Source organism: Oncorhynchus masou, chromosome 6, assembly GCF_036934945.1.
Source record: "Oncorhynchus masou masou isolate Uvic2021 chromosome 6, UVic_Omas_1.1, whole genome shotgun sequence".
NCBI classification, from domain to species: Eukaryota; Metazoa; Chordata; class Actinopteri; order Salmoniformes; family Salmonidae; genus Oncorhynchus; species Oncorhynchus masou.
The window spans coordinates 54,473,328-54,493,676 of NC_088217.1; the positions used below are offsets into that span (position 1 = coordinate 54,473,328).

General features: G+C 43.2%; 1 protein-coding gene across 4 annotated transcripts in view; it reads left to right on the forward strand.

The window, feature by feature from the left end:
• LOC135542294 (protein kinase C and casein kinase substrate in neurons protein 1-like) overlaps window positions 1-20,349 on the forward strand; it is a 64,575-nt gene that overhangs the window by 26,611 nt on the left and 17,615 nt on the right. For 3 of the 4 annotated variants that reach the window (XM_064969160.1, XM_064969158.1, XM_064969161.1), the window contains exons 2-3: window positions 15,257-15,375; window positions 20,160-20,316. In XM_064969160.1, coding sequence (XP_064825232.1) covers window positions 15,316-15,375; window positions 20,160-20,316 — 217 coding nt within the window. In that variant the 5' untranslated portion in view covers window positions 15,257-15,315. Of the gene's footprint in view, window positions 1-9,287; window positions 9,382-15,256; window positions 15,376-20,159; window positions 20,317-20,349 lie in introns of those variants that run through there. The other variant, XM_064969159.1, reaches the window with a different exon arrangement.

The window sequence follows — 20,349 nt, forward strand, 5'->3', positions numbered from 1 at the left end:
ACTTTGATGGACTACATCCAATTTATTGAGTAGGATATTGGAGGCTATTTTGTAAATGACATCGCCGAAGTCGAGGATCGGTAGGATGGTTAGTTTTTACAAGGTTATGTTTGGCAGCATGAGTGAAGGATGCTTTGTTGCGAAATAGGAAGCCAATTCTAGATTTAACTTTGGATTGGAGATGTTTGATGTGAGTCTGGAAGGAGAGTTTACAGTCTAACCAGACACCTAGGTATTTGTAGTTGTCCACATATTCTAAGTCAGAACCGTTCAGAGTAGTGATGTTGGACGGGCGGGCAGGTGCAGGCAGCGATCGGTTGAAGAGCATGCATTGAGTTTTACTTGTATTTAAGACCATTTGGAGGCCATGGAAGGACAGTTGTATGGCAATGAAACTCATCTGGAGGGTTGTTAACACAGTGTCCAAAGAAGGGCCAGAAGAATACAGAATGGTGTCTTCTGCGTAGAAGTGGATCAGAGACTCACCAGCAGCAAGAGCGACATCATTGATGTATACAGAGAAGAGAGTCGGTCCAAGAATTGAACCCTGTGGCACCCCCCATAGAGTCTGCCACAGGCCCGGACAACAGGCCCTCCGATTTGACACACTGAACTCTATCAGAGAAGTAGTTGGTGAACAAGGCGAGGCCATCATTTGAGAAACAAGGCTATCGAGTCTGCCGATGAGAATGTGGTGATTGACAGAATCGAAAGGCTTGGCCAGGTCAATGACTACGGCTGCACAGTATTGTTTCTTATCGATGGCGGGTAAGATATCGTTTAGGACCTTGAGCGTGGCTGAGGTGCACCCATGACCAGCTCTGAAACCAGGTTGCATAGCGGAGAAGGTATGGTGGGATTCGAAATGGTTGGTAATCTGTTTGTTGACTTGGCTTACGAAGACCTTAGAAAGGCAGGGTAGGATAGATATAGGTCTGTAGCAGTTTGGGTCAAGAGTGTTCCCCCCTTTGAAGAGGGGGATGACCGCAGCTGCTTTCCAATCTTTGCCTTTTTTAGAATAGTTGAGTATCTGGAGCGTCAGCATTGGTGGGTTCGATTACAGGCTCAAAATGGCCAGAAACAAAGACCTTTCTTCTGAAACTCGTTAATCCATTCTTGTTCTGAGAAATGAAGGCTTTTCCATGCGAGAAATTGCCAAGAAACTGAAGATCTCGTATAACTCTGTGTACTACTCCCTTCAAAGAAAAGCGCAAACAGTCTCTAACCAGAATAGAAAGAGGAGTGGGAGGCCCCGGTGCACAACTGAGCAAGAGGACAAGTACATTAGAGTGTCAAGTTTGAGACACAGACGCCTCACAAGTCCTCAACTGGAAGCTTCATTAAATAGTACCCACAAAACACCTGTCTCAACCTGCAAAACACCAGACTCTGCGATGCTGGCCTTCAAGGCAGTGTTCCTCTGTCCAGTGTCTGTGTTCTTTTGCCCATCTTAATCTTTTATTTTTATTGGCCTGTCTGAGATATGGCTTTTTCTTTACAACTCTGCCTAGAAGGCCAGCATCCCGGAGTCGCCGGATAATGTATACCCTGCTAATGACCATAGAAAAAAGAGTAACAGAAGGCGAAATTAGCACAACAAAGAATTTGGGTTAAGTGCATGGGGACCGCCATCTTCATGCACCTCAATTGGACATTGATGGTGTGGCCAGAGAGAGCTAGGCCATTACAGCTCTCTTCAGCTCTGTTCAGCTGGGGAGTGAAGTGGGGTGTGCAGAGCATCAGTATAGTCTCCCAGGGAGGGATGGTTCAGGGTATCCTGTCATTGTTGGTAGAGACCCGAGCGTGCCAGGGCATTTTAATGGCCGTGTTTTGTTGTAGGAAGGTGTGGTCCGGTTAGTTAGTTAGTGTCTGATTGGTTTCTGAGGGCAGGCTGGACTTGACATTAAGTTTCAGAGAGAGAGGGAGGCGGTGTATGTCACAAGGAGGAGTCAGAGGTAAGATGAGGATTATACACTGGGTATACAAAACATTAAGAACACCTGTGCCTTTCCATGTCATAGACGGACCAGGTGAATCCAGGTGAAAGCTATGATCCCTTATTGATATGACTTGTAAAATCCACTTCATTCAGTGTAGATGAAGGGGACGAGACAGGCTAAATAATGATTTTTAAGCCTTGAAACAATTGAGACATAGATTGTGTGTGTGTGCCATTCAGAGGGTGAATGGGCAACTCGCTGTTAGGAAGGTGTTCCTAATGTTTGGTACACTCAGTGTAGATGAAGTGTTTAGGTTTATAGAGGGAGTGAAATATGCTGGGTATTGTCTTCACACACTGCATCGGGAGTTTTGTTGTCTCCTTGGATGTCTCTCTGCTACAGTCTTCAGAGTGGAAGACATTGCATAGAAAAGTGAGTGGAACAATGGAACTAAAGCTGATAAAGACTAACCCATACACTCAGCTGGCTCATAGTGATGGACTTTACCATTCTATCTGAGTTTATAATCGAGTATCATGGGTAGGGCCATCTGCGAGCAAATCTGCCGGTTTAGAATATCCTCAGAACCCCAGATATGATTTGAATAGATAGCATCCCTCCTGATTGAGTCTGGCAGTGTGTGTAGCCTATTGGTAATGATTCAGTCTGGCAGTGTGTGTAGCCTATTGGTAATGATTCAGTCTGGCAGTGTGTGTAGCCTATGGGTAATGATTCAGTCTAGCAGTGTGTGTAGCCTATGGGTAATGATTCAGTCTGGTAGTGTGTGTAGCCTATGGGTAATGATTCAGTCTGGCAGTGTGTGTAGCCTATGGGTAATGATTCAGTCTGGCAGTGTGTGTAGCCTATGGGTAATGATTCAGTCTGGCAGTGTGTGTAGCCTATGGGTAATGATTCAGTCTGGCAGTGTGTGTAGCCTATGGGTAATGATTCAGTCTGGCAGTGTGTGTGTACTGAATGGTAAATTATATGGGATGAGTTGTAATTGAAGGGCCCTGGCTGAGGCTTCCAGGTACATAGGGTTGGTCATCGCTCCTATCTGTTTACACAGTATGGCTGAATAATTGATGATATCTTCTGTCTCTATATAATGAGCAGGAATCTGATGAGAGCAGCAGGACGCAGCGTCTCCTGCAGGGTCGGCTCCAGGTATTAGCGACATAAGTGGTCGCTTAGGGCCCCAACTTATTATGGAGAGTTAGAATAGGAGAATATACAAGGTGCAAGTTAGACATCTGGTTGGGCATCAGCAATTTTTCTCTTGTTATGGCAGTCACTAACAGTCACTCAATTAGCCATGTCAGCTCACAATTTTTTGTTTGATAAATTAGTCTAGCCAGTTATCTAAACTAGGAGTCATCATGGCCGAATACCAACCAATCACAAAGGGCACGTGTCAAGGGGCCCTGACCTCCAGGAGGCCCCCATTGATTTTAGTCACTCTCACTCAGATATGATTAACATGGCCTAAGTCATGGCAAAATATGTAGAATTTCAGAAAGTTAGCTTCAAAACTGAAAAAGATTGTCTCTCCACCCCTTGACAAAATGTGTAGAATAGCACAAAATTTGCTGTAAAACTGGAGAAAACAAGACCTTCGCCCAATGGCAAAATTAGTAGAATTGCATGACATTTGTTATAAAATTGCAACGTGTGTGTGTGTGTGTGTGTGTGTGTGTGTGTGTGTGTGTGTGTGTGTGTGTGTGTGTGTGTGTGTGTGTGTGTGTGTGTGTTAGTGTGTGCGTGTGTGTGTGTGTGTGTGCCTTGCCTCCTCTGTCAGACTGAAAACATCTTGTGGTTGTCAGTGTAATAATATTCCATGTGTCAGACTTCTGCTTCGCTGAACACTGTTTTAGAAGCTGTCAGCAACCTTTCACACATATGCTTTGGTCTTTGAGTATTGTATCCTGTTACATATTTGGACGAAGTCATCAGGTACTGACAAAGCTATTTAAAAAAAATGTGTCTTTTGATGTTGGTTACAAAGTGACATAAGTGAATGACGGCATGTGTCTCTCTCATTTCTTACCCTATATTATGATGCCTTTTGGTTTTTCCATTACCTTGGAATGTATTACTGTTAATGTTATGTTATAAGTTGTTATAACTCTATCTGAACTGGCTAATGCAGTCGCCATATGAACTAGCCCAATGTGTCAGGAATGGACGAAAGCCTTTTCTACAGATGACAGTTTACAGCCATTCAGAGTAGCTCTTGAGGAGGTGGAATACGCACTAACCACTGGCCTGAAGAATATGAGTCGTGTTGATCCTGCTTTTTGTTTGGAAAATAGCTTTTTGAACAGAATAAGATTACATTTGGACTTTAAATCAAATCAAATGTATTTATATAGCCCTTCGTACATCAGCTGATATCTCAAAGTGCTGTACAGAAACCCAACCTAAAACCCCAAACAGCAAGCAATGCAGGTGTAGAAGCACGGTGGCTAGGAAAAACTCCCTAGAAAGGCCAAAACCTAGGAAGAAACCTAGAGAGGAACCAGGCTATGTGGGGTGGCCAGTCCTCTTCTGGATGTGCCGGGTGGAGATTATAACAGAACATGGCCAAGATGTTCAAATGTTCATAAATGACCAGCATGGTCCAATAATAATAAGGCAGAACAGTTGAAACTGGAGCAGCAGCACGGCCAGGTGGACTGGGGACAGCAAGGAGTCATCATGTCAGGTAGTCCTGAGGCATGGTCCTAGGGCTCAGGTCCTCCGAGAGAGAGAAAGAAAGAGAGAAAGAGAGAATTAGAGAGAGCACACTTAAATTCACACAGGACACCGAATAGGACAGGAGAAGTACTCCAGATATAAAAAACTGACCCTAGCCCCCTGACACATACACTACTGCAGCATAAATACTGGAGGCTGAGACAGGAGTCTCAGATACCTTTTTAAATGACCCAAGATACCTTTTATTGATATCAATTTGCAGTTATCGGTATTGGGAAGTGTTGTTTCCTGAATATTTCCTCTACCTGTCCTCTGGTGTCTCAGCACTGCAGTCAGAGAGATGTTTAGGCAGCATATTAAGTGTTTATGATGAATAGCTGCTGCGCTGCTGTGGGTTCTGAGGTGCAGAGGACCTGTCCTGCAGTGGGATTTCACTGTGGCTGGCTGGGAGCTGTTGCTGTGGACCCCTGATATTCCCACACTGTCCTCGTTCTCCCCCATCCTCCCCCTCTTCTTCCCCCTATATCTTCCGATATCCTTACCCTCTTCCTCCCTCCCCCTTTCTTAACACTCCTTCTCCTGTCCTGCCCCGCCCTGTTCAGCATCACTCTGTCTGGCGCTCTACGCAGTGATGATCAAGCAACAGGCCAGGGTACGTCTCACGATACCCTCTCCTCTTCTACTCTCTGGCCACTGGGTCTACACAGGAAAGCACAACTGGTCACATTCACAGGAATGACATACAGTGCCTTGCGAAAGTATTCGGCCCCCTTGAACTTTGCGACCCCTTGAACTTTGCGAGCTTTTGCCAACTTTGCGAGCTTTTGCAACATTTCAGGCTTCTTCACAAAAAAAACTGTATTTTTTTGTGAAGAATCAACAAGTGGGACACAATCATGAAGTGGAACGACATTTATTGGATATTTCAAACTTTTTTAACATATCAAAAACTGAAAAATTGGGCGTGCAAAATTATTCAGCCCCCTTATGTTAATACCTTGTAGCGCCACCTTTTGCTGCGATAACAGCTGTAAGTCGCTTGGGGTATGTCTCTATCAGTTTTGCACATCGAGAGACTGACATTTTTTCCCATTCCTCCTTGCAAAACAGCTCGAGCTCAGTGAGGTTGGATGGAGAGCATTTGTGAACAGCAGTTTTCAGTTCTTTCCACAGATTCTCGATTGGATTCAGGTCTGGACTTTGACTTGGCCATTCTAACACCTGGATATGTTTATTTTTGAACCATTCCATTGTAGATTTTGCTTTATGTTTTGGATCATTGTCTTGTTGGAAGACAAATCTCCGTCCCAGTCTCAGGTCTTTTGCAGACTCCATCAGGTTTTCTTCCAGAATGGTCCTGTATTTGGCTCCATCCATCTTCCCATCAATTTTAACCATCTTCCCTGTCCCTGCTGAAGAAAAGCAGGCGCAAACCATGATGCTGCCACCACCATGTTTGACAGTGGGTATGGTGTGTTCAGGGTGATGAGCTGTGTTGCTTTTACACCAAACATAACGTTTTGCATTGTTGCCAAAAAGTTCAATTTTGGTTTCATCTGACCAGAGCACCTTCTTCCACATGTTTGGTGTGTCTCCCAGGTGGCTTGTGGCAAACTTTAAACAACACTTTTTATGGATATCTTTAAGAAATGGCTTTCTTCTTGCCACTCTTCCATAAAGGCCAGATTTGTGCAATATACGACTGATTGTTGTCCTATGGACAGTCTCCCACCTCAGCTGTAGATCTCTGCAGTTCATCCAGAGTGATCATGGGCCTCTTGGATCTCTGATCAGTCTTCTCCTTGTATGAGCTGAAAGTTTAGAGGGACGGCCAGGTCTTGGTAGATTTGCAGTGGTCTGATACTCCTTCCATTTCAATATTATCGCTTGCACAGTGCTCCTTGGGATGTTTAAAGCTTGGGAAATCTTTTTGTATCCAAATCCGGCTTTAAACTTCTTCACAACAGTATCTTGGACCTGCCTGGTGTGTTCCTTGTTCTTCATGATGCTCTCTGCGCTTTAAACGGACCTCTGAGACTATCACAGTGCAGGTGCATTTATACGGAGACTTGATTACACACAGGTGGATTGTATTTATCATCATTAGTCATTTAGGTCAACATTGGATCATTCAGAGATCCTCACTGAACTTCTGGAGAGAGTTTGCTGCACTGAAAGTAAAGGGGCTGAATAATTTTGCACGCCCAATTTTTCAGTTTTTGATATGTTAAAAAAGTTTGAAATATCCAATAAATGTCGTTCCACTTCATGATTGTGTCCCACTTGTTGTTGATTCTTCACAAAAAAATACAGTTTTATATCTTTATGTTTGAAGCCTGAAATGTGGCAAAAGGTCGCAAAGTTCAAGGGGGCCGAATACTTTCGCAAGGCACTGTATTACACAAGCCTATCAGCTGTTATGACAGCATCGTCATGGTACCCTTTCTTTCTTTCTGGAATGTCCTGATAGCTTGTCCTGGCTGCTGATTATCACTCATTTATTGCTGTCTTATCACACCCCCGAGTTGCTTTCTTGGGCTCATGAATATTCAAATCAGGGTTTTATTATTGGCTTTCTGTCTGCATGGCATATTGCAGCTATCTTTTATTTAAGTGGCGTCAACCTCTTGTGTAGTATCAATTCCCTCTATTACCTGTCGTATAAGGCCACACCTGTACTCTCTCTCTCTTTCTCTTTCATCACCTCTCCTACTTTACCTCCTTCCTCTCCTCCTTCTACTCCCGGACTTTCCAGTGCAGTGGTTTTATAGTGCCCTCACTCCTTCATCTATCTGTATGTCTGCTTCTCTGTTCACTCCTCACTGCATCTCACTCTCTCCCCTAACCATGATGTCACCCTACATCTCCACTATGCATCTGAGTCTCTCTTCTTCGCACTATACTTCTCTACCTCCATTTTCCCTCTCTCTCCCACCTCTTTAACCCTAACTGTCTCTGGTCCTACCAATCACTGCGACCCTGTGCCCTCATGATGCCATGGTTAGTATATCCCGGCCATAAACACCCCCCCCCTCTCTTCTCCTCATCCCTCCTTCTGCCTCCCTCTCCCCCTCTCTGTCTCTTTACCCTCCCTCTCTGTCTGAACCATTCAAGCACAACACCAGAGGATTATCCCCCAATTATTGAGAAACACTCACACTCACACGCTCTCACTCACTCTCTCTCACACACGCACACGCACGCACACACGCACGCAAACACACACACATCGGTTGCCTGTTTGTGGTGTGATGATGCTTGCTCAGCTCTCTGAGAAAATGGGTCTCTGAGCTGAACAAAAACAAAGGGGCGAGAGGAGAGAGAAGAGTGGAGCCCACGTGCCTCAGAGCTGTATCTGTAGCTAGCCGTCACACCTCGCCTTGCTGATGGGGGAATGGGGGTAAGGCTTTTGTTGCTATGACGGAGTGGAGGGAGGGAGGGAGGGAGTGAGGGAAGCTGCCTGCATTCTCCATAATTTTGGGTGCATTCATTTGTCTTGGCTACAGCCTAGAGTGGTTTCTCACTCTGGTTAATGCAGTCAGTTGATGGGCTGGTGTGTTTGAGGTTGAAATGTCTGTGTGTGTATATTTGGTTGTGTGTGTGGAGATGGAGAGATGGAGGTGCATGGTGTGCTTAGTTTACGAGTATTAATGAAATGGGTTGTGATCTTCTTCGTGATGTTGCAGGGGGATGTAGAGGAGGAGACAAGAACTTCATGTTCCTTTCGATGGTGAATTTGATGAATCAGAATGAATGGGTTTTTACTGCTTTTCTTTTTGTGCGTAACAATATAGGTGGACTACGTGTTATTTTGTGCAAAAGACTAGTAGGCCCTAATGTATTTCAATTTTAGTTGATTTCAAATATTGATTTCTGTACATATTATAATGGTTTATGACAGACAGAATTTAGAAATGTGCTGTCTGTTGAAAAACTCTCTCTCCTTAATCTTATTAAGTGCGTTCAGGTGTGTTGGCCGTGCACACTAATTGGCCACACTGGGTGTGTGTGTGTGTGTGTGTGTGTGTGTGTGTGTGTGTGTGTGTGTGTGTGTGTGTGTGTGTGTGTGTGTGTGTGTGTGTGTGTGTCCTACCATCTAGCCTTGTTCCTAGAGAAGGCTGTCCTTCATTAGAACAAAATCCTCCTCTTGTGGTTTGATGGATTAAACAACTTTAGTGCACATCCAGCTTGCACACTTTCCCATGCAGTCAAAGCCCCGTTTTCAACCAAAGCCGTTCTGCTCATGTTTTGTCTGGGAAGAAACAGAATTTTGGAGTATTTATCGTTCTCTTTCTCTCGCTCATTTTTCCTCTTTCCTTCTCCCATTACCAAAAATATTCTTCCGCACATTGGTTTAGGACCGCTGGGTGACCCAAATACACAGGTAGTGCCTCCTCCTCCCCCTGATCACCACACTAAAGTGGGAGCCCTCTTATTGTTTTCAACATGTCTCTCTCTCACAGCGTTGCTGGGCCTCAGTCCTCAGGAATGGAATAGTTTCTATATATACAGGGCTGAAGATGTGTTATTGCCCACTGCAGGGCAATAGAGAGACAATGCTGTGGCTGCTTTACTGTATGCCTGACTGTCTCTCATGGACACTCCCCTAGCCAGGATTGGTGTTAGCGCTGTGAGGCTCTTGGGTAGGAGGGACCTGCCTGAGAAAGAGAACGGTCTAATCCAATGTATCAGAAATCAACAAAGATCCATTGACAGAAAGGAAGGCTTGTGAGGTGTGATGGAGGTATGTATCACGGCTAAGACCCAGATGCAGACACAGGAGGTGGATAGTACGAGTCTCAGAGTTTATTACAGTACAAAGGGCAGGCAAAAGGATCAGGGTCAGGACAGGCAGAAAGGTCAGAACTGGGAAGACTAGGAAAACCGAAAACCCGAGCACAGGTAACACGGAAACACGCTGGTAGGACTTGACGGGACAAGACACACTGGAAACAGACAAATAGAAAACGCAGGTATTAATACACATGAGGTAATGGGAGACACCTGGTGGGGGTTGGAGACAATCACAAGACAGGTGAAACAGATCAGGGTGTGACAGCATGAAACTATTAAGTGTTGGAAGCCATACAGAGCTACAGATCTTTGTTCCAATCCACAGTGACTCACCATCTTGTCTCCAACCCCACTCTCAACTCACTCTCAGTGTGCTCCATTCTCCCTTGAGCGTGGGCTTGTTTCCCATCTAATGTGATGCTGTATGGAAGGCAGCTCTGTGTTCCACAGAACAGAAGTAGGCGCTCGTCACGCACTGTCTCTATAACTCAACCAAGGCTCAACTCTCTCCGGTGGGACTGAACAGATTCTGTTGCGTATTAACCTCGCCTGCAAGGGTTACACTGCGGTAGTAGTGAAGACACACGACTGGGAACGAGACGAGATGTGTGTGTGCGTGCGTGCACACGGCCTTCCTCGGTGAGATTGCAGGGCGGATGGGGTGGGGGAATGCAGTATCGGTTGTGAAAGAAACATCCTGTTGCTCTTGGAGTACAATCTGTAAGTTATAGGCTCTACTGCCATAAACATTACAGAATATGAGATTTGCCTTGATTAAGGACTTGAACCAACCAGCAACCCTATGGCCTCTAGACCTCAACAGCAATGTCTCTCATTAGTGGAAGGCATTTTCCCTACTAACATGTTAGCCTTTCTACTAAGCACTATGTTAATAGTAGAGGCACTGCTGTTCAATAATAACTATTACTTTGTTCTGAAGCTAATTATTCCTGAGGTGTTTTTATTAAGGATTTGAGAAACAGGAACAGTATCTAGCTTTCTCTAGAACCAGCAACCTTTTGGTTACTGGCCCAACACTCTTAACCGCTAGGCTACCTGCCTGGCAGACAGACTGAGAGTGTTGAGAATCAGACATGCAGACAGACAGATAGTGACCCCTAAAACTCTCTTGACGCGGCTCATGGACAGATAGGCAGGCAGGCAGACAGACAGACGGATGGACACAGACAGGCAGGCAGGCAGGCAGGCAGGCAGACAGACAGACAGAGGGATACATAGAGTAACAGACTCCTTAATCTGATAATTGAGTGGACAGCATGCAATTATGTTATTAATTACCCAGTTAGCACATAATGTTCTGAGAACGATAGGATTTTTTATAGCTTTGTGGGAGTGTGGTTGTCCTATGGTTATTTTGCGTACAACCTTCCCACAACTGTCTGGGAATGGTGCAGGATAGTTACTTAGATATTCAGCAATTTATTTAGAAATCCAGGTATTTCCAAAGGGTTCACATACTTTTTCTTGCCACTGTACATTCCGTTCTCAGCATCAATAAAACTCTCTCCTTAATCTTATTAAGTGGGTTCAGGTGTGTTGGCCGTGCACACTTATTGGCCACACTGGATCTTAATGAGGGATTGATTCCTTTTGAAATGGGGTCTGAATAGAATCAAATGAACAACTTTGTATGCATGAAATAAACATGGCAAGCAAGCTCCATCCTGGTGACATAGTGTACTAATTCCATGGATAGAGAACAAAAGATCATAGGTACTGCCATAATAAAAAAATAAATGTGTTGGCATGAGGTGGCATGGTTAATGCCTAAGCAAATTAATTTCCATGTGTACTATCTGTGCTTGGTGTTCAAAACAGTTAACCCAAACTCAGCTAGCAGTGTTAATAAAAGTGTTATTGAAACATAAAAATCAAATCAAATCCAATTGTATTAGTCACATGTGCCGAATACAACAGGTAGACCTTACAGTGTAATGCTTACTTACGAGCCCCTAACCAACAATGCAGTATACAAAAATATAGATTAGAATAAGAAATAAAAGTAAGAAGTAATTAAAGAGCAGCAGTAAAATAAAAGTAAGAAGTAATTAAAGAGCAGCAGTAAAATAAAAGTAAGAAGTAATTAAAGAGCAGCAGTAAAATAACAATAGTGAGACTATATACAGGGGGGTACCGTTACAGAGTTAATGTGCGATGGCACCGGTTAGAAGAGGTAATATGTATATGTAGGTAGAGTTATTAAAGTGTCAATGCATAGATGATAACAACAGAGAGTAGCAGCGGCGTAAAAGAGTGTGTGTGTGTGTGTGTGTGGGGGGGGGGGGGGGGTTGGTTAGGTGTTCAGGAGTCTTATGGCTTGGGGGTAGAAGCTGTTTAGAAGCCTCTTGGACCTAGACTTGGCGCTCCAGTACCGCTTGCCGTGCGGTAGCAGAGAGAACAATCTATGACTGGGGGGCTGGAGTCATTGACAATTTTTAGGGCCTTCCTCTGTCACCGCCTGGCATAGAGGTCCTGGATGGCAGGGATCTTGGCCCCAGTGATGTACTGGGCCGTACGCACTACCCTCTGTAGTGCCTTGCGGTCGGTGGCCGAGCAGTTGCCATACCAGGCGGTGATGCTCTCAATATTGTAGATGTAGAACCTTTTGAGGATCTGAGGACCCATGCCAAATCTTTTCAGTCTCCTGAGTGGGAATAGGTTTTGTTGTGCTCTTTTCACGACTGTCTTGGTGTGCTTGGACCATGTTAGTTTGTTGGTGATGTGGACACCAAGGAACTTGAAGCTCTCTACCTACTCCACTGTAGCACCGTCAATGAGAATAGGGGCGTGCTCGGTCCTTATTTTCCTGTAGTCCACAATCCTTTCCTTTGATTTGATCACATTGTGGGAGAGGTTGTTGTCCTGGCACCACTCGGCCAGGTCTCTGACCTCCTCCCTATAGGCTGTCTGGTCATTGTCGGTGATCAGGCCTACCACTGTTGTGTCATCGGCAAACCTAATGATGTGTTGGAGTCGTGCATGGCCGTGAAGTCATGAGTGAACATGGAGTACAAGAGAGGACTGAGCACGCACCCCTGAGGGGCCCCTATGTTGAGGATCAGTGTGGCGAATGTGTTGTTACCTGCCCTTACCACCTCGGGGCGGCCCGTCAGGAAGTCCAGGATCCAGTTGCGGAGTGAGGTGTTTAGTCCCAGGGTCCTTAGCTTATTGATGAGCTTTGAGGTTACTATTGTGAGTGGTAGTCAATGAATAGCATTCTCACATAGGTGTTCCTTTTGTCCAGGTGGGAAAGGGCAGTGTGGAGTGCAATAGAGATTGCATCGTCTGTGGATCAGTTGGGGTGGTATGCAAATTGGAGTGGGTCTAGGGTGTCTGGGATAATGGTGTTGATGTGAGCCATGACCAGCCTTTCAAAGCACTTCATGGCTACAGATGTGAGTGCTACGGGTCGGTAGTCATTTAGGCAGGTTATCTTAGTGTTGTTGGGCACAGGCATTATGGTGGTCTGCTTAAAACAGGTTGGTATTACAGACTCGGACAGGGAGAGGTTGAAAATGTCAGTGAAGACACTTGCCAGTTGGGCAGCGCATGCTCGCAGTACACGTTCTGGTAATCCGCCTGGCCCAGCGGCCTTGAGAATGTTGATCTGTTTAAAGGTCTTACTCACATTCGCTGCAGAGCTTGATCACACAGTCTTCTGGAATAGTTGGTGTTCTCATACATGTTTCAGTGTTATTTTCCTCGAAGCGAGCATAGAAGTACTTTAGCTCGTCTGGTAGGCTCGTGTCACCGTCAGCTCTCTGCTGTGCTTCCCTTTATAGTCTGTAATGGTTTGCAAGCCCTGCCACATCCAACGAGCTTCAGAGCCAGTGTAGTACAATTCGATCTTAGTCCGTATTGACGCTTGCCTGTTTGATGGTTCGTCGGAGGGCATAGCAGGATTTCTTGTAAGCTTCCGGGTTAGAGTCCCACTCCTTGAAAGCAGCAGCTCTAGCCTTTAGCTCAGTGCAGATATTGCTTGTAATCCATGGATTCTGGTTTGGGTATGTACGTATGGTCACTGTGGGGACGATGTCATCGATGCACTTATTGATGAGGCCAATGACTGATGTGATGTGCTCCTCAATGTTTTCAGAGGAATCCCGGAACATATTCCAGTCTGTGCTAGCAAAACAGTCCTTTAGCTTAGCATCTGTTTCATCTGACCACTTTTTAATTGATCGAGTTACTGGTGCTTCCTGCTTTAATTTTTGCTTGTATAAAGGAAACAGGAGGATAGAATTATGGTCAGATTTGTATGCATCTCTGTGTGTGGAGTATAGGTGGTCCAGAGTTCTTTTTCCTGTGGTTGCATATTTAACATGCTGATAGAAATTTGGTAAAACGGATTTAAGTTTTCCTGCGTTAAAGTCCTCAGCTACTAAGACCACTGCCTCTGGGTGAGCGTTTTCTTGTTTGCTTATGGCGGAATACAGCTCATTCAAAGCTGTCTCAGTACCAGCCTTTTACTGTGGTAAGTTACCAGTACCAGCCTCTTACTGTGGTAAGAACATTGCAAGTTTGCTAGCAGAATGGAAAGAAGTGGGGGTTTATTCGATCGCCTACAAATTCTCAGAAGGCAGCCTTCCCTCCGGCCCCTTTTTCTCTGCCTCTTCTTCACGCAAATTCCGGGGATCTGGGCCTGTTCCCGAGAAAGCAGTATATCGTTCGCGTCGGTCTCATCAGACTCGTTAAAGGAAAATACGGATCTTGCCAGTCAATAGTGAGTAATCGCAGTCCTTATGTCCAGAAGTTATTTTCAGTCATGAGACGGAAGCGGCAACATTATGTACAAAATAAGTAAAACAATTACTTACAAACAATGCAAATAAACAAACAAAAAAACACAATCGGTTGGGGGCACGTAAAACGTCTGCCTTCTTCTCCGGCGCCAAGTTTCAAGGAAGTTATTCAAAAACCTCCAAATGACCTTTAAATTATGCTTAAAACAAGAACAACACTTAGGGAATGTTCTCTGAACCATATTTAATACTTTCAAATAACCTATAATTTCCTTTCTCAGAATGTTAATTGAACTTCAAATCAAAATCAAATCAAATTTATTTATATAGCCCTTCGTACATCAGCTGATATCTCAAAGTGCTGTACAGAAACCCAGCCTAAAACCCCAAACAGCAAGCAATGCAGGTGTAGAAGCACTTCACAGGAAAACTTTCAAGGAACCTCAGTAAAATGTTCTCAGAACCTCCCTGCAACCTAAACATTTTAGTTCCCAGAACAGGCAACATTTTCACTTCCGTTTTCAGAACATTTAAAAAACGTTCAGTTCCACCTGTCAGGAAACGTATGGCTTCATTCCCTGAACCAATGGGAAACCAAAAACATACGTTCCCACAACTTCCAAGGAACCAAATGTGCTAGCTGGGTACAGTTGACTCCTCCATAATGCAAGGGGCCACATCAGGGATTCCTTTATTAACAGACAAACGGTGCTTTATTAACAGATAAATCAACCGTATCTTGGCACAATATCTGTGTACATTCTCAGGATGAGCAACTTGATCACTTTCTTAATACTACCTCCTGTATTTGAAACTGGTAGCTTACCTACTGTATATCTGAATTTGAAGGGACTGAGTGAGGACAGTGACTGAATAAAACTGTTTTCTGTTGCCCTTCTGTCACTAGTTCATTCATATGGGCCACTTAAATAGTTGGTTTTCAATTCCCACACGCAATCTCTGAAATGGCCTCTTTGCATATTGTTTGTAGTTTGGATAAAAGCAACTGATCACCATTGTATTGCTATTATTGACAATCCTCTCTCTCCTCCTCCCCCCCAGTGCATGACGACCGTGACTCTGCTGCAGACTCCCACAACCTCCTCAAGCCCTCTAGGATCATGTCGGGCATCTACGATGAGTCGGCCAGCCAGGAGGATGGCACAGACAGCTTCTGGGAGGTGAGAACACTCCACAACTGTTTGCCTACAGAGATACATTCATATAAAGTCAAACAGGCATCCCTTTAAGTGGAACTGGGATTTGGACCAGTAACCAAGGTGTCCACGCTCTGCATCACCCTCCTATGGCTTTGCGGCAGAGCTGGCAGCGTGACAGGCCGCTGACTAGGGCTGCGGTTGTAGAGGGATTGTGTGTGTGTGTATGATACAGTATCCCACTCTAGGGACTACTGCTGCTGTAGATTACACGTTTGACAGGTGACCGGAACGTCAGTATGACGTCGTTATATGACGTCTTATTCTGGTAGCAAACTAGTTGAAAAAGGAAGTATTTTTACTGACCAGAATTACATATTTCTTTGATCGTCATACAACCAGTTGGTCATAATTGAATGTGGATATTGAAAAGATTGTTCATTACATTTATATTTGTTTCCATAGGAACCAATAAAGTTTAAATCTACAACATATTCTTACTGTTAAAATCGATCAAGAAATGGCAAAAACGAATCTACAACATTTATTTTTGTATTTTTTTACATCTGCATAAAGTCCAGGACAGATCCAAATTTACTGGCGGGGAAGGGCTGGTCCATCTCAAGGTGTCATAAAAATAAAAAGCACCACCTTCCTCAAAGTTAAACATATTTTCACATGATTGTAACACCCTCCCCCTTCATAGAATTAATTCAAAATAATGTTTATGACCACAAATAACAATAACTGTAGTGACCCTGTGTTTATAAACGTGGATATCGACTTCGCCACTTCAGCATGCTTTTGTGGCACAGTCGATTCTACGTAAGGCTACAGGCCAGAAGGTTGAGGGTTCACCACAGACCACCACAGACAAGCTCACTCTTCCTGCCTGTTTCATTACACTATGATCAGAGCCGGATGCAGCTATGGGTGAAATCGGATTGTCAACATTTTGATGCCATCTTTTCCGAATGTCATTAAATGTTTTGGTGTTTTGTGACAGATGTCGCTTTCCATTCATCAATTGGCCGCTGCACAATTTGAATTGATTGGTTGATTTTATTTGTCAGTTAAAAAATACATACAGTGTGGCAAAAAAGTGTTTAGTCAGCCACCAATTGTGCAAGTTCTCCCACTTAAAAAGATGAGGCCTGTAATTTTCATCATAGGGACACTTCAACTATGACAGACAAAATGAAAAAAAAAATCCAGAAAATCACATTGTAGGATTTTTAATGAATTTATTTGCAAATTATGGCGGAAAATAAGTATTTGGTCAGTAACAAAAGTTTATCTCAATACTTTGTTATATACCCTTTGTTGGCAATGACAGAGGTCATACACATACTTTGCATTCTCCTCCACCATGGCGATCGGGGGCATATTTTAGGACTTTCCAGAGGGCCTGCAACACATCAACCTCCTGAGTGTTCTGGCTTTTCATGACACTTTCTCTAAGCATAAAATAAAATACAAAAAATAAACGATTGGCATAATGTGGGTATGCAGGACACAACAGAACAGTAACGCACAGTAAAATATTCTTAAGAGAATCTACCAAAAAAATGTAATTGTCTATGTCAAATGTCTTAACAGCTCACATTTACTTACCAACCACAATGGAACACACATGAGTGGTAGCAAAGGCATGTTCGTTCCTCTGTCCCTTCATATTGAAGTGGGTCATTAATTCATTGGTTATCACTCTGAAACATTTTATAAAAGAGAATATCAACATTAGACAGTAGTTGGATAATGACAGTATTTTACTCATCTCTAAATGGTAAAGTTATGCTTGATAAAATAACTTTTTATAAACCCGTCGTCCCATAATCCTGCGGACATTGTCTCAGACAAGAGGGTCCCCCAATAGAGAACAGCTTGGCAGTCTTAAAAAAAAGAAAGGTAAATGCAAAAAATGGAAGTATGCGTAAAGAGACAATCCAATACTATATATTTCAAAAGCTGTGTTTGTCATATCACTCCTGCCACAAACATAGTTAGAAATGGGTGTAATTGGCAAAGCTATTCCTCTTATCTACATTCTGCACACTTGTTTGCGTATTGCTTTATTAATTTCATATGTATATACTGTATTCTATTATACAGTGTCTTAGTCAAATGCCACTCCGACATCACTCATCCTAATATTTATATATTTCTTAATTCCATTATTTTACTTTTAGATGTGTGTGTATTGTTGTGTATTGCTAGATATTACTGTACTGTTGGAGCTAGGAACACAAGCATTTCGCTACACCCGCCATAACATTCTTCTTGCGCTTCATCGGCTGAATAGCATGTACCTCTTGGGGAATCCAGTCTCTGTGAGACCTGATGCAAAGGAAGGGGTGGTTCTGCTCACTCCTTTCCATGGGATGTGGCAGAATAGGTCACTGCTAACTGAGTGGGTGACCAAGCACTGCTGTAGAGGCCATGGGAGAATCTCAATGTCATACTCTTTGCGTCCTCTCCCCTCACTTCCTTCTCAAAACCCATTGGATGAGAAGGACAGAGGAGCGAGGTGTATGCAATTGAGATTCTCCCCTCGCATCAAGTCATTGACATGTTTCAGGAGCTATAAAGACTGAGACTAATCATAATTAACCATTACCTAAGGTCTTCACTAAGTTAGACTTAGAATAGCAGGTACATTGACTGTTGCCCCTCAGCAATCTTGCAGTCAGACAGACGGACGTAGAGAGATAGACAGCAAAACATAGACTGTTTACATTTCTCAGTCAGCAGACTGGATAGCTAATGTACTCCTTCCCTTTGTTCCCTCCTCCATCCTTCCTTCCAAGCTAGAAGATTCCTGTTTTTTAAAAATAATCAGGAAATGAAATAGGCAGTTGACAGGTGTATTGTTAGAATTAGTGTTGAAGGGGAGCAGGGATAGGCAAAATGTATTTGTATTGTCAAATACAAATACAAAATTCACAAAAATACCTGATGAATGAAGAAAAACTTCACATCCACATTGGGGGTACACATTTCAATAATTAGTTTAGCTTATGTCTCACACACAATCAATGTTTCCTATATGTGTATTCATTAACCATCTCTCTCCCACACACACACACAGCATGACAAAATGTTGACATGACAATATTCACACACACACATACACGCAATTACTGTCACTAACTAAACAGATTTCAAAAAGCTAGCTAGGTACAACCAATGCCTACAACAAATGTAAATGTACATGGACGATTAGCCAGAGAGCTAACGTTAGCTAGCTATAAAATCTGTCAGCGGTTTCCTTGATGTTCTTCTCCCCAACAAACCACTGCTTTACTTACAAAAGTAAAACAAGAATGCAGGAGAACAGGGACTACCATTTAGCAGATTAGAGATCTATTGCTGCACGCAAGGCACATATTCCAATCCAAGTTTTATGCCTACCTCCTTATTTAGCTACTGAAATATGCCTACCTCCTTATTTAGCTACTGAAATATGCCTACCTCCTTATTTAGCTACTGAAATATGCCTACCTCCTTATTTAGCTACTGAAATATGCCTACCTCCTTATTTAGCTACTGAAATATGCCTACCTCCTTATTTAGCTACTGAAATATGCCTACCTCCTTATTTAGCTACTGAAATATGCCTACCTCCTTATTTAGCTACTGAAATATGCCTACCTCCTTATTGAACTACTGAAATATGCCTACCTCCTTATTTAGCTACTGAAATATGCCTACCTCCTTATTGAGCTACTGAAATATGCCTACCTCCTTATTGAACTACTGAAATATGCCTACCTCCTTATTTAGCTACTGAAATATGCCTACCTCCTTATTTAGCTACTGAAATATGCCTACCTCCTTATTTAGCTACTAAAATGAAAATACAACTACTGCACACATTATGTTAATTGCTTAAAAGCTTTAAGGGAAAATATAATAGTCATATTTTCAAGGTCAAATTCAGGTGCAATAATATGACTAATTATTGATTTAAAAAAGGGGGGTTTGTAAACCATGGTAAATTGTAATAGGATATTGAAATAAAATGCATAGGCCTATGTGTTATTTGTTCAACCCTGAAAAGAAATGTAGTTAGTCATAATTGAACATCAAAATTGCATTCAGTTGAACAGAAGAAAATGTGCAGTACAATAAACCGTGTAATTGGCTAACACAGACAAAATATTATCATTAGAAGCCAACACACACAGTAAGCAACCAGATGCCATTAATAAAACAACCATTATTTCATTGTACCACAGTTTTACTGCATTTTAACGGCAGTGCATTGTTGTAATGGTATCCTGTATTACTGTGCACTTTTATCTTACATGCTGGTTGCCTAGAACAAACGTTATGGAAGTGAATGTGCACTTTTCAATTAGGTGGACAGCAACTACAAAAAACCCAACAATGGCCTGTAGTAAAAGCAAAAGCATTCATACCATCAGAGATTCTCTAAATTAGGGACCATCTCTGACAGCTTTAGGACCACAGAGACTGTCACACAGTTTAGCTTTTAATGAGCTAGCAAATTTGATAGAGGTTAAATATATCACTTTTTTTTTTTTTTTGTATTTCATCCCCTGCTGAATAAAAAACTCAAATGGCCCTACTCCTGAAAAAGTGAATCGGGCTGAATGAGCTGAATATACTGGATATACTAATATGATTCTGCCGGACTCGGGAAGAGCTCTGCCCGCATGAAGCCGTCCGAGTCCATGCCAAATAATGTACAGCCAATGTAGATACCGGAATTACCATAAATTGGCTTTTAAGGTGGAATGTGTTGAATGTAATTGAAATGCCTCTCATTCTGGTGCCTATGAAAGGTGGGGAACTACAAGCGTGCTGTGAAGCGGATTGATGACGGCCACAGGCTCTGCAATGACCTGATGAACTGTATACAAGAGCGTGCCAAAATTGAGAAGGCCTACAGCCAGCAGCTGACCGACTGGTCCAAGAGATGGAGACAGCTGGTGGATAAAGGTACGAGGGGAGGAGGGGAGACACAAACCCAGC